This window comes from Cnephaeus nilssonii, assembly GCF_951640355.1.
Source record: "Cnephaeus nilssonii genome assembly, chromosome: 13".
In the NCBI taxonomy this organism is placed as follows: domain Eukaryota; kingdom Metazoa; phylum Chordata; class Mammalia; order Chiroptera; family Vespertilionidae; genus Cnephaeus; species Cnephaeus nilssonii.
Genome location: NC_137084.1, coordinates 74,307,473 through 74,322,558, shown reverse-complemented (window position 1 = coordinate 74,322,558; position 15,086 = coordinate 74,307,473). Strand labels below are relative to the sequence as shown.

General features: G+C 42.3%; 1 protein-coding gene across 2 annotated transcripts in view; it reads right to left on the bottom strand.

Moving 5' to 3' along the window:
* PDGFD (platelet derived growth factor D) overlaps positions 1-14,843 on the bottom strand; it is a 232,636-nt gene extending 217,793 nt beyond the window's left edge. For both annotated transcript variants that reach the window (XM_079787023.1, XM_079787022.1), the window contains exon 1: positions 14,357-14,843. In XM_079787023.1, coding sequence (XP_079643149.1) covers positions 14,357-14,480 — 124 coding nt within the window. In that variant the 5' untranslated portion in view covers positions 14,481-14,843. The remainder of the gene's footprint in view (positions 1-14,356) is intronic.
* Positions 14,844-15,086: the final 243 nt, after the last annotated feature.

The window sequence follows — 15,086 nt, the reverse complement described above, 5'->3', positions numbered from 1 at the left end:
CCATTCACGGATATAAATAGCCACCAGACAATTAACAGAAACCTAACAGTCACCCCAGATTGAGAGTTAAACATCCTTTCTCCCATTCATTTACAACCTGATTGTGGGAGGGCTCATGTGGCCCAAATGATCAGCCATAAAAAGAAGACAGTGATTGGCTGATTTCCTGATTCTTCAAATCTTTTGGAGCTACTCCTATGTACTAGGCAATGACATGGACAATGAGGTTGCTCTACTGTACTAAGTACAGAGACTGCTTACATCAACAGATGCCAGGTAGATCAATACCATTATAGGCTTTATGATGAGAATTTGGGGGAAAAAAGGAGTAGTCGGTTGGGAGATTTGGGACTCAGAAAAAGCTACATAAAGTGGTGCAATTCTTCTGTCTAAAATGTGACACCTGGTCAATACATGTACTCAACAGTCCATTAAAAAACAACTATGATGTGTCTGGAAGAACAATGACAACAAAAATATTAATACAGTTTAGGAATGTACCACTGATGGATGAATATTCTAATATTTAAAAAATTAAAAAGTTAAAAACAATAAAAAACTATTTTATTCTGAGGCCTATGAATCCAAGAGTTTACTTTAAATACCAGAGAGATCACCCTTGTAGAACTCAATTAGTGAAGTAAAAAGACAGGTGAGAGCACAGTAAAGAAGTAGAGGCTATAAATGTAGGTTTACAGGACATAGACACATAAATAGCAGTTGACCCTTTGGACAAAACTAAGATCTTCCAGAGACTCTCAGCGATAAAATGGAAAGATAAGGCTAAAGTTAGAGCCTTAAAAAACATACCAATAATTATAGCACAGACAGGAAGAGAAAACCCAGCCAAGGAGAAAAGAAAATAAACAAAAGGGTAAATGATATAAGGAGAAAATCTATGTGTGTTCAATATAGTTTTCCATTGTTATAAATATCCTTCTATTATTTTAAATAGTATAAGTTTATATATGAATTTACACGTATCTATCCCAAAATGTTGCAGTTGTAGAACTTGATAGGTTATAATATGGAATTATTTGTTACCTTTGAATGCTCTTTCTTTTTATATAACAAGATGTTCCATACATTCTAAGATCTTTCACTGTTCGTAATGGTTGTGGGCACAGAACAAAACATAAAATAGACTTTGCTACTCCAAATAACCTAAAATAAGCATTCAGTTTATATCACCCTTTAAAACGTATCATTTAGGAGCAGTTAAGGCAAAGAAGGGGCAGTGTCAAGCCAAGGGAAGGGAACATTTCAAGAAAAGACATGCCAATCACACGGAGGCTACAAATTATAGTGACCTCACCCAGCACAGTTCAGTGGAGCAGCAAAGATGATGACATTGCAAAGGGTAAAGAGGAATGGAGACAGTGAGCTATAGTTGAGACTGAAGAAGTTAATATGGTGATAAAATGAAGAGAATCAGTAAAACACCTTGTATATGTTATGGGAGGGTGCAAAGAAACTTGTAGATATGAGTTGGTGAGAGGATGGAGCCAATTAGAAGGGAAAGTTTAAATATAGGAGGGGGAGTAAACTCTGTGGGTTTAGGTCTTGGGATTGAGGGAATCAGAAAGAGGTAGAATCTGCCCTAGCCAGTTTGGCTCAGTAGATTGAGCACTGGCCCATGGACTAAAGAGTCACAGGTTCAATTCCAGTCAAGGGAACATACCTCAGTTGCAGGTTGGATCCCCTGCTGGCCCACTGGGGCCACATGTCTTTCTCACATTGATGTTTCTCTCTCTGTCTCTCCCCCTCTCTTTCACTCTCTCTAAAAGTCAGTGAAAAAATATCGTAGAGATTAACAACAACATCAAAAAAGGAGGTAGAATCATACATAGGAGGGAATATAAGAGCACAATACCCACATACAGGACTGACTTAGAAGAGCATTGCTGACTCTGATTCTCAGATAACTTATTAATGCGAAATACTGGGTTTATACTTGATGTTATTGTTGGTTAGCAACTACATCATTTGTTGAAACATAAGCTGTGTTCAACTAAACCAGTCAGAAGATAAAGAGAGATATGGGTATAGACCATATCTGTCTGTCTATCTATCATCTATCTATCTCTCTAATCAACCATTGCATAAACTGGTGCTAATTCAAGTTATTTTATTTTATAATTATGTAGTTGCTCTTATTTTCTAGCCAAAGAGCTAGATTTTTCATTTATCTCTGTTGAATTTCATTTTAATAGGATAAGCCCATCATTTCAACCTAAGAGCATGTAGATTTTATAATTCAAAATCAGTAAACTATAGGTACAGGCACACTACCTATTTTGTAAATAACATTTTATTGGAACACAGCCACACCCATTCATTTATATAATTTCTACTAGAGGCCCGGTGCACGAAATTCGTGCACGGGGGTGTGTGTCCCTTAGCCCAGCCTGCACCCTCTCCAATCTGGGACCCCTCGAGAGATGTCTGACTGCCCATTTAGGCCCGATCCTACCTCCCCTAACTGCCCTCCCCTGCAGGCTTGATCGCCTTCAACTGCCCTCCCTTGCAGGCCTGGTCCCTCCCAACTGCCCTCTCCTGCAGGCCATCTTGTGGTGGCCATCTTGTGTCCACATGAGGGCAGCCATCTTGTGTATTGGGGTGATGGTCAATTTGTATATTACTCTTTTATTAGATAGGATGGCTGTTTTCATGTAACATGAAACAGGAAATTGATGGTCTATAAAGCCTAAAATATTTGCTATTTGGCCCTATACAGAAAAAGTCAGCCAAACTTGGCATGTAATCCAACCTAATAAGTATTCTTTCCAGCTAAAATATGCAAGTTTGGAAGATGTGTTTTCCATGTCTTCATTCAAATTATTAAGGATTCTAATCCCAATAGGAGCTAATCCAAAGTACTGATAGAAATCCCTGCTCACCTCCCTCCTGACTAACACAAATCTGCCAGTTACCACTAAAAGAATGATAGCAACAGCTTGTTACCATCCAGGCTACAATTGCTTGTTTCCACAAGGCTGTAAAAGTGAGCATTGTAAATTTTCTGCTGAAATCCATATATGCTTAAACTGATACTATTTCCAACTTATGATACTGGTAAACCTATCAAATATGTAATCTAAACTTTCCTTTTTGACTCAAAGGCATTAATAAAGACATCAGAAAATTACTAGGCTGCAATATAATGATTCCCTGCTGGCATTGGGAAATAGGTTGTGTCTTAGTCCATTTGGACTTGCTGAAACAAAATACCATAGACCATGGCTTATAAAATAGCAGAAATGTATCTCTTACTGTTCTAGAGCCCAAGATTGAGGTGCCCGTAAGTTCAATGTTTTTTCGCTGTATCCTCACATGGCAGATGGAGGAAGGCATCTCTCGAGTGTCTCTTTCACAAGGACACTAATTCCATTCATGAGGATTCTGCCCTCATAATCTAATCAATTCCCCCAAATTCCACTTTCTATTATCAGCACTTTGGGGATTACAAATTTCAGGGTATAAATTTAGAGGGCAGCACAAACATTCAGTTGCATTTTTCACTGTATTCAATAAGAAGCCTAAGCCAGCTGTGCTTTCTTAGGTCTTTAAAATGATTTTCAAAGCTTGAAAATATAAGAGGAGGCAAGAAAACTATTAGCTGTCACTTCTCAAAGCTAACAGTGTGATAACTGTAACCAGTCCAGTTCTCTGACGTAACAGCAAGCTCCCAGTCTGTGTGGATATGGGGAGGGACCACATAAGCAAGTGGGATGGAATTGCATGTGAAGTAAAGGCAAATGGTCTTTTAATGTCTACCGCATGAACTTTATGAACTCATTTATATACTTTGTGACACTAATTTTGGCTTTTAAGCGAATTTGTTGCATATTTATTAGTTCATTTGGTTGTGTTTTACATAGTTGAGGTTGCTGAATAGCTAAATTCTAGAAAATTATGCTATTGCTATATTGCTTATTAAGTGTTTCAGTAAAATATAAAACTTGTCAGCAGCTTCTCACCATTGGGTCTGAAATGACTTGTTAAAAACTAACACAGAATATTCAACCCATGTTCATAACTCACCCCAGCAATTGTCACTGCACTACCTCAGACCAAAGAAGACATGCTAGATTTCAAATTTCAGAAATCAAAAATCCTTTGATACAAGCTTTCCATCATGTTTAGCTCACTTTTATAGACAAAGTACTGCATTCACAATTATGTCTTTATAAACACTATACAAAAAGGTGCTCAAGTGAAAAACCTAATATCTGAGAAAGGATCATTCCTCCTTATGAAAGACAGCTCGCATGCCTATGGTTCTTTCACAGACCTCTCTGTCTCCCAATTATCCAAAAACCACTAATTTGCACATGGCACAAAAATAAGAAAACACAGTATTAATCTACCAATATTAAAGTTAATATGCCAATGTCTGCATGTCAAGGTGAGAGCAAAGATTAAATGCATCATCAACTCTTGTAAGAAACAAGGTTTGCTTCATTCCTGTTCTGAAAAACATCCTTGGAAGACAATATTTCCTCCTGTCTGTGCACGTGTACACGTTAGTGTCTCGTGGGCTTATTCCTTTATTTATGACTTACAGTGGGTCCTGAAATACTGTGTGGGGAGGCAGTACATTTCTGCTGCAGTATTTGCCTTGGATTCTATCTTTTTTTGCTCTTATATATTACTAGTGGCCCGGTGCATGGATTCATGCACATTGAAAGAAAAGTTTAGAAGAAATATTTTAAAATCACTATTTACCCTTTCTCTATAATAGAAATGTCAACCAAATTCACAATCGACAATGACAGATCAAAATACATGCGTGCGATTGCTGCCAGCAAGAGCTTTCTATGTATTGCGCATGCGCCAGTCAACTTAGCCTTTTATATATATAGACTAGAGGCCCGGTGCACGAAATTCGTGCACGGAGGGGGGTTGTCCCTCAGCCCAGCCTATACCCTCTCCAATATGGGACCCCTCAAGGGATGTCCGACTGCCCGTTTAGGCCCGATGGGATCGGGCCTAAACGGGCAGTCGAACATCCCTCTCACAATCCAGGACTGCTGGCTCCCAACTGCTTGCCTGCCTGCCTTCCTGATTGCCCCTAACCACTCTGCTGCCAGCCTGTTTGCCCCCAACTTCCCTCCTCTGCCGGCCTGGTCACCCCTAACTGCCCTCTCCTGCAGGGTTGATCACCTCCAACTGCCCTCCCTTGCAGGCCTAGTCCTTCTCAACTGCCCTCCCTTGCAGGCTGGGTGCCTCCCAACTGCCCTCTCCTGCTGGCCATCTTGTGGTGGCCATCTTGTGTCCACATGGGGGCAGGATCTTTGACCACATGGGGGCAGCTATATTGTGTGTTGCAGTGATGATCAATCTGTATATTACTCTTTCATTAGATAGGATACCTCCAAAGCACAATGAGTAAGAATCTGAAGGTTTATGTGGCTTCTATTTGGTTTCTAGGACAAAGTTCTTTCCTTTACCCACCACTCACTTCTCTCCTTTTACTCTTGAATGTTAATTTCAACATAATTTTTGTAACACCTCTTGAAAAGGATCCCACCAAGTTTTTGATAGTCCACATGATAAAACTTACAGAATAATACAGCATGAGACTTTCATTCTCTCACTAACTTCTTCATATAACTGTAATTCCTCAGCCTCTAAAGAATGAAAAAGGAAAATAAAAGTGCCTTCTCTCATTCCAAGGCCTTTCTCAGTCAGGCAACCACAAAAAGAAAGAATGAGCCTACAATTCATGTCATGAAATCTCTATCAGGCATAATTCAAATCAAATCCCATCATGCAAAGTCTGGGATACTTAAAATGTATAAGAGAACAGTGGTGACCTAGGGGAGAACTTATGAAACCTTGTCTCCTGATTTTGCTGACTATTCTTTTCCTTATGCTAGACTCCAAGTCCCTATCGGGGACATGGTCAGGCGGCTGTGGGTGCTAACCCACGCCACCTGGATCCGTGATCCGGTACCTGGGCAGGCCTCTGCGGGTGCTAACCCATGACGCCTGCCATGGTCTGTGATCCATGATCGTGGACCTGGGCAGCCTGCTGCAGGCTTTAACCCACGCTGCCTGCCCTGCTCTGAGATCGGTGATCACGGACCTGGGCAGCCGGCTGTGGGCTTTAACCCACGCTGCCTGACCTGGTCCATGATCCCTGATAGGGGCTTTAAGTCAGCTGCCACTGGCAATGGCTGACTCGAAGCCCTTATCCAGGACCTGGTCAGGCGGCTGTGGGCGCTAACCCAAGCTGCCTGCCCTCGTCCGAGATCGGTGATGTCGGACCTGGGCAGGCAGCTACGGGCGCTAACCCTTGCCGCCTTCCCTGGTCCGTGATCCCTCATCATGGACCTGGGCAGGCGGCTGCAGGCCTTAACCTACGCTGCCTGCCCAGCTCTGAGATCAGTGATGGACCTGGGCAGGCAGCTGTCCTGGTCCGTGATCTGTGATCGTGGACCTGGGCAGCCGGCTGCCGGCCTTAACCCACGCCGCCTGCCCTGGTCCGCGATCGGTGATGGCGGACCTGGGCAGGCGGCAGCGGGCGTGAACCCACGCCGCCTGCCCAGGTCCGCGATCGGGGATGGCGGACCTGGGCAGGAGGCAGCGGGCGTGAACCCACGCCGCCTGCCCAGGTCCGCGATCGGGGATGGCGGACCTGGGCAGGCGGCAGCGGGCGTGAACCCACGCCGCCTGCCCTGGTCCGCGATCGGGGATGGCGGACCTGGGCAGGCGGCAGCGGGCGTGAACCCACGCCGCCTGCCCTGGTCCGCGATCGGGGATGGCGGACCTGGGCAGGCGGCTGCCGGCCTTAACCCACGCCGCCTGCCCTGGTCCACCATCATGGCTTGGATCTCACTGACATGGGTGCTGCCCTTTCCCCCCGCCATCTTTGCTGGTTTAACGTGTATATTTGCTCCTGGTTGGCCGGTGGGCGTGGCCGGTGGGCGTGGCCGGTGGGCGTGGCTTATGGGTGTAGCGAAGGTGCGGTCAATTTGCATATTACTGTTTTATTAGAGAGGATGCCCTTGTAATTTTTTGTCAAAATTGTCCTTATAAGAGTTAATGTAAAAGTGCTCCCTTTTAAATTGCATTAATTCTGAAATATAGAAGTGAAATAACTTAAAGCACTAGACAGGTCACTTTCATGATTTATATTACCCTATGAGACTTCAGATACAGTCAACAGTTTCTAATATCTGGGGTTCTGAGCTGCAGAGGGGTATCTAGGGTGAGGGGACCTCAGTGATGTCCCAAGAAAACTCAGGCATGTCCTCTAGCATATTGAGAATGTCTTCTGTGTCTATGTCCCACAGGCAGTGGAGGTGTAGAAAGACTGGCCTTTTATTTTTTATTATTATTGACTAGAGGCCCAGTGCATGATTGAATCATGCACGTGTAGGGTCCCCTACACGCTTTCACTTTCGATCGTGTGGGAGCTGGGTGCCTGTCCGCTGGTGCACCAGGCCTTTTGGAAGCCTCCGGCGTGGTGGAGGCTTCTGAAAGGCCTGGTGCTGGAGTGGACAGGCACCCAGCTCCCCTGCTTTTGATGGTCCGCGGCGGGACGTGAGCTCACTGCCCCAGAGGCCCCTTCTGTTCTGCAGCACAGCCATGGCACAGCCAATCAGCGTCCCGCTGGCCCAATCGGCTACCCCAGCCACCCCGAGTCCCGCCCCCTGCGCCTCCTGCTGGCCCAATCGTGGGCATAGCGGAGTGATGGTAATTTACATATTACCATTTTATTAGGTAGGATTTCAGAGAGAGGAAGGGAGAAGGAAAGAGAGATAGAAACATCAATGATGAGAGAGAATCATTGATCGGCTGCCTCCTGCATGCCCCTTACTGGGGATGGACCCTGCAACCCAGGCATGTGCCCTGACCAAGAATCAAAGTGTGACCTCCTGGTTCATAGGTCAATGCTCAACCACTGAGTCACAGGAGCCAGACAAAAAGCTGGTCTTGATCACAGCACTGGTCTGGCTGACTTCTCAGAAACACTACAGCACTCGACATTGAAACACAGAACAGGGCATATCTTTCCCTAAATTAAATCTTTCACTGGCTTCCCATTGCCCTCAGCATGACTGCCAAACTCCCTAACATTACTTCCCAGACCTTTCACTAGCGGACACTTGCTTACCAATATTCTCATCTCCAAATCTGGGCAAGTGCTATTCTCTGCACTAGAAAACCCAACCTCCTTCCTCACTGCTACCAACTTCTTAACTGCTACTAACTTCTTCATTCCCCAGTTTAGACATCACTTCCTCCAGGAAGCCTTCTCCAATCCCTAAATCTGTATTAGGTCCTCCTTTTGAATTCCCATACTCCTGTGTATTTCCTTTATTAAAGCACCTATCACACATCATAGTGATTTCATGGTTTCTTAAACTGGAAAATACATTTTTTACAAATAAAAATCTTAGAAAGAATTCAAATATGTGAAACAGAAATGTGGAGATACATAGAATTGTTCTATTGAAACAGGAGTAGAGAATCTGAAGCTATACATGTTCAGTTTCCAAGGCATTCCATGCTGGCCTGTAAGGTACTTCTTGAGAATCGAGGGACTCTCCAGGGTGCATCCAAACACAATGACAACACACTGGAACTAAGCACTTATTTTTCTATTTTGCCCACTAGACCATAGGCTCCAAGAAGGCAGGAACCATATTTGTTTCATTCAAAATGTGTTTGATAACTAAGCATCTGGCACAGAAACTGGCAGTTATTAGAGATACAATAAATAATTTTTGAATAAATGAATAATAGTTATAATACGGTCAGCAGCAGAGCTCAGGGTAAACAATTATTTGTTCCTTCTTCTCTAGACAGTCCAGATCAAGTAAAGTGTGACCTTGAAAAGAGGTAACCTTAAAAGAGATCAGGTAGTGCAAAGGGTAAGCCATCTCTTCTCTAAAGTCATCTTGATCTTTTATAAAGGACAATACATTACAGAAATAACATGGCATTGAAGAGTTAGAAACATCCTACACCTGGTTTGCTTAAAAGATGTTCCTATTTTAATACAAGAAATGATTTTATTAAGGTGTTCAGGAAGTGGGTTTTTATGCTAATCAGATCATTTCAGCAAAGAAAGTTCAAGAGTAAGTTCTAGAAGAAAAACGATTTGCATTATGACTCAACTCTCCAGAACAGTGATATAACGATGCACATCCTTCCAGACTTTTAGAATGATGGGGTTATCTGAGACCACTTGTTCTCAAGAATCCTGTGTGCCACCATGCTTATAGCTTGTCAGTAACTCCTGGGGACATTATTTGAACTTGTGTCTCTGAAACAATATTTTGCTTTCTTTCACTTAAAGGGGAAATCCTATAGACAAAAATCACTGTCATTTAATAAACACAACATGTGTGGAATCCCTTATCACATCCCGCGTCTTTCAGGGTTCCCGTTCAGGTCCGGTTTCTGGAGAAGGCCGCAATCAAAATGAAAAGAAGCTAGAAAAGAATCAATTTGGGTAAATGGGGGCCAGGCGGGAGCCCACCTCTAGTGGGAGGACTACTCCCTGCTCTGGCCTTTGCCATCTCTTTTATTGGGGTTCTGAGATACACCCATATCCTTTAGGCAAGAAATTCCACTAATAGACAATCAGCAAAAATTTACATATGATTAAAAGGTGAGAGTTACTTTAACTACCAATGTCTCAACTAAACAATGAGTGACTAGCTCTGACCATTCAGAGCGATTAAGGTTGACCAAAGCATTCCGGATTCCCTTTTCACATTTAACTTCCAATGTCTCAATGTTTGGTTTCCGGCAAACATGGTCATCCCTATAACTCACAACCTAGTGGCCTCTTCTATTACAAAGTATATAAACACGTGGCTGAACCAGCCTTTTAAAAAGAACAATGGAATTCTATGAGCTGTAAAAAAGAAGGATCTCTTACCCTTTGAAACAGCATGGAGGGACCTGGAGAGTATTATGCTAAGTGAAATAAGTGAGACAGAGAAAGACAAGTATCACATGATCTCACTTAAATGTGGAATTTAATGAACAAACTGATGAACAAAATAAAACCAGAGACATTGAAGCATGCAACAGACTGGCATATTCAGAGGGAAGTGGGAAGTGGGAAGTGGGAAGAAATTAACCATAGAACTTATATGCATATATGGAAAACCCATGAACATAGACAATAGTTTAGTGAAGGCATGAGAAGGGGGTAGGAGTGGGATGGGGGAGATCAGTGAGGTGAGGGAGATATCTGTAATACTTTCAACAATAAGAATAAATTTTAAAAAAAGAACCTCTATTAAACAATGTAATCTATGGTGGTGAGTCAATGCTATGCTGCGTTTAAAATATGTAATCACCACTATGCTCTATAAGATTATAAGGTTTTAATATCCTTAGAGATTAACAGAAATATAAACACTGAAGAATGTATGATTTAGACACAAATCTGATTCTTAGCTTTCAGACACTTTAATTTGTTTATATTGTCTTCTACTGTATTGCCTTCCCTTTAAGCTTTGATCCTTGCACCAAAGTCAATGTACAGTACTGTCTTCCACTGGGGTAATAGGAGCCCATGTTATTTAAACATCCAGCTTGAGTACTTAAAAACCTAAGACCACAATTACTAAAAGTGCAAGCCTATGTCTAGATTATGATAATGTAATAGATGATTCAAGAACAAGAATACTAAATAACAAAACAAAACCAAATTCAGAACCACTTACCACAAAAACCTGTACTTTCTGAAAGCAACAATAAGTCAAGAAAATGAAGAATGACTCTGTATTCTTAATCCCCTCAGCAGGAAGTTCTATCTAGTTTGATGTGAAAATGAGTAAGTAATGCTGTCAGTTAATTGCTACCTTTACACTTCTTGATCCACACTCTAAGCAATACCAGTTGTGGCCAGTTATTATTAAAAATCACCAAGTACATAGGCATTAAAATAAGAATACAGGGATGCTATTGCCAAATGAGAGGTTTTTGTTTTGTTGTTTTTTTGTCCCAAGAGGTGAATCAGTTTGAGAAAAAATAATAAATATGATATGAGGAAGTATAAATATTCAATTAAGTACTGCAATCTAATTTTACTCCTTCTTAGATGTAGGACCTTTTTCTTCTTGGATACAGAGACCAAATCCCACCACTGTCCTCCATTTTGTCACCGTTAGCCATGCTGCAGGTGCTGGGAAGGGCTCTACAGATATTCCTTTTAGGACAATAATATAGTTGACCCTTGAACAACACAGGTTTGAACTGCGCAGGTACACTTATACATGGATTTTTTTTTCAATAAATACTATAAATATTTTCATTTCCTTGTAATTTTCAATTAAATTTTACTTTTTTGTAGCTTACTTTATTGTAAGAATACAGTGTATAATACATATAATACAAAATATGTGTTAATTGATTGTTTATGTTATCGGTAAGGCTTCCAGTCAATAGTAGGCTATTAGTAGTTAAGGTTTGGGGAGTCAAAAGTTATATTTGGATATTTGACTGACAAAGGGTCGACAACCTAACCCCCAAGAGATAACTGTATAATATAATGATGAGCTCTGGAAAGCCAGTAGACAGCAGCAGACCAACCTGTTATACTGGATAGCAGAAACCTATATTATTAATCAACCCTTACACTTCACTTCTGTATAATTTCTTAATTACTCTAGTTATCTGGAGCTATTAAGTACAGGTTGATAAAAAACAAGTTTTGTTTTTTTTTAATCTGGCTGGACAGGATCCAACCCACCTCATGTCCAGCACAAGATGCCTGCCTGCCCTCTCTGTTCCTTTATTAACCCCGACATTAGGTAGCAGCTAACAGGGTCATCAGGGAGACATTGATGGCACTCAGTGAAATGACAGTTTCATCATGAGGTAATAGTTTACAAAACCCCTATTCAGGGATCGTTGCTAATTTCTTTGTTGTGATTTCTTGCCATTTGTAATCTGAGCGCCAGATCTTCTAGAGACCCTAAATTATGTTTAGGAACTTTTATCTTCTTTATTTCCCCTTATATTCCATGTCCATGACCTTCCCAAGCTTATACCCTATCTTAATCTGACAGTCAAAAGATCAAGACTATTGTCTTCTTTAATGAAGCATTAGGAAACGTTGGGACAGCAAGTGGAAAATGTCTGGAATCAGAATAAGGGTTCAATTTAATAAGTTATTACTTTCTCTTGTCAGCTCAACTGTTGCCATTAAGATTTTCCAGACAACGTCTAGACTTTTTCAAAGACTCTTTATTCTACTGTCTCTCCAAAACTCTCTGGCAATGTTCCTCAACATTTTTTACATTATTGTCAATCCCCACTCAAGGTGCCCTTTTAGACTTTTTTTTTTCCTAATCACATCCCCTCCCTATGAAATATTAACACTACAGATAGATTGTTAATCTGTTTATATGTGACAATTTTCTTTTATTCTAAATATCCTTTCCCCTTTCCTAGTCTTACCAGTATTTATAGAATGAGATTGACGTTGAGAAAAGTATAGAACAATATAAACCAATCAAAATGTGTGTGTGTGTGTGTGTGTGTGTGTGTGTGTGTGTGTGTGTGTCTACTATTAGAATAATTGCAAAGTAGCTTTAGCTAAAATATGGAGAACTAAATCCAGGGAAGTTTTTGAAATTCTGATAAAGTATATCATTTGTTATATAGACGTGACAGATGTATAGAGTTTTCACATAGAAAAATAAAATGAGATTATTATTTTCAAAATAATATTATGAGCTGCATGACTTGGTTTTAGTCAGAATCGTGGGCTAATGGGCAACGCTTACAGACTTTCAGATTCTGTCCTTGACTTCTTGTAACTGATACTGGGAGGCCACGGATTACACAATTATGGCTATGAAGTCATGCAAATTAGAAATGGCATTTCACTTTCTGCAGCTGAAAGGGCATATAAAGTGCAAGCGTTAACAAATCTAAAAATTCGACTAGAAGAAGACTCTTGATGGAAATATTAACGAGTAAAACAAAATTATATAAGATTGATCTTAAGCCTAAACTTTTTTCTTTTTAAGTTTAGTAAGACAATGTTATACTGTAATTAAGTTGGAAAGTTATCAGAAAGGTACTAAGAGCACATTTTACATAAAATGCTACAATGAAGTAATTCTATACATATAGGGGGATCTCTGGCCAGGAGTTGACTCCACAGTTTTCTGTACCCTCCACACACACACCACTTCGGATGACTTGAATGTACTGAAATCTGCAGTTTACTTGTCATCAGAAAATTTAATGAAGATTCTTTGTTTCAAAGTTCAGAAGCTTTTTAGCAAAGTCCAAGTTAAGGACATACAATGAGAGAATAAGATGGCTAATATGAATTTACCAGAGAACAGTCTAATGTTGCCAGCTCAAACAGTGAAGCCATTAAGATTAACTTGGTGATCTTCGGGGATGTGTTAGAACGGTACACAAGCAGAGGAAGATGTTATTGATGAAGGAAAACCTATGGGTCACTTCAGGTAGATGGCAGAAACAGCTGCAAAATACTGGCAACATCCGCTGTAGTTGAGAATTGAGAAATAAATCAACTTCGGATCTCGGTGGAGGCCCAGAAAATAAATAAACTGAATTAAAGTCTCTGGGATCCAAATGACCCAGGTGTCCTCCAGAATAAAGGAAAACAAACAAGCTTGCTTGGGATAGCTGTTTAAAGAGCTTTGCTTTTTTTTTTTTTTTTTTCAAACAGTTGAAAAGCCTTCTGTGCAAGGAAATTAATAGCAGAAACCGGTCCCCCTATGGTACAGATGGAACCCCAAAATCCCTATTCTCCCAGACTCTGAGCTTCTGAGCCACTCTGAACCCCAGTGGGAAAGTCACTCTGGGGACAGAATTGGCACACATCCATCTCCTAAAAAGAAGTAATGTATATAAAAGTTGTCAGTCTGCCCCAGATGTAACTGAGATACTGAAATGCCTCGTTCCCTCTTTCTCCACTAAAACAATAACAATTAAAATAAGTCACCCAGAGAAAGTCACTCCTGAGTGCCTCCATCTACTTTGTCTCCTCTATCTGAGTTTCAAGTTCAAAAGGTCAAGAGCTTCACCAATGGGCGGCGCAGCCTGCAACTTTCTGCAACTCCGCGGTTCTGGAATCAGTACCTACTGGGCATTAAATCGACTTCTCTAGAGTGCAGGCAGAGAGCCACCTGACCGGTTCCATTCCCTCCGGCACGCATCCCACACTTCTCCGTCCTATTCCAGAAAAAAAGGGGGCTCTCTCAGGACTGAGGACGGATACAAAAACCCCCATACCACAATGCATTCACCAGGGTTCGCCAGAGAAAGAGACGAAGAGAGGACAAGAAAAGGTGATTCCTTTTAATAAAATAAATAAATAAAAATCTGAGCCTCTTACCATCTCGCCTGAGGTTGGCGTTGCGCAAAGCTTTGATGGATGCGCTCTGCGGGGCTGCAGAAGTGTCCCGATAGCTGCAAAAGTTTGCGCAGATCAGAGTGTAGACAAGGGTGAGCCGGTGCATTGGGATCAGAGACCGAGGGACAGCGTTGCTCTAAGAAAAATCCGGGAGATCTCCCGGGACGGCCGCTGCCGCGCCGCGCTGTTGCCGCCTGCGCTCGCCCCGCGATGGCCCGCCGCTGTGCTTAGTCGCCAAGCTCTCCCCAAACTTCCTGCATGCTGAACTTTCTGGGCGCGCGGGTGCCGCACTTCCTTGTGGTGCTGAGAGCTGATAAATGGTGACGGGACAAACAACAGGTTGACGTTTGTTCGCCCCCTCCGGTGGCCAGCCGCTGCAGCACAGGCTGCAGGGGGCGGGCGCCGCGCGTTCCGGGGCGGCGAGCGGCGCGGCGCGGCCTCTGCCCGGAGGCGGCGGCCCCAGGGCTGTGCGCACCCGGCTCCCCAGGCCTGGCCAACTCCCGCTCCGCAACTGAGCATGCCCATGCCCGGCTTGACAGAGGGCCAGGACTCTTCCCACCACCCTGCGTTTGGGAAATCTTCACTAAGTAGAACTAGTCAAGATTTATTGCAAACTAAACACTACCAATTCCAGTCCCTTCCCAGACCCCACTGTCACCAAGGCATGCGCTATGCCTTGCAGGTGAATGAGCCAGTCATTAGTCCAGAAAGG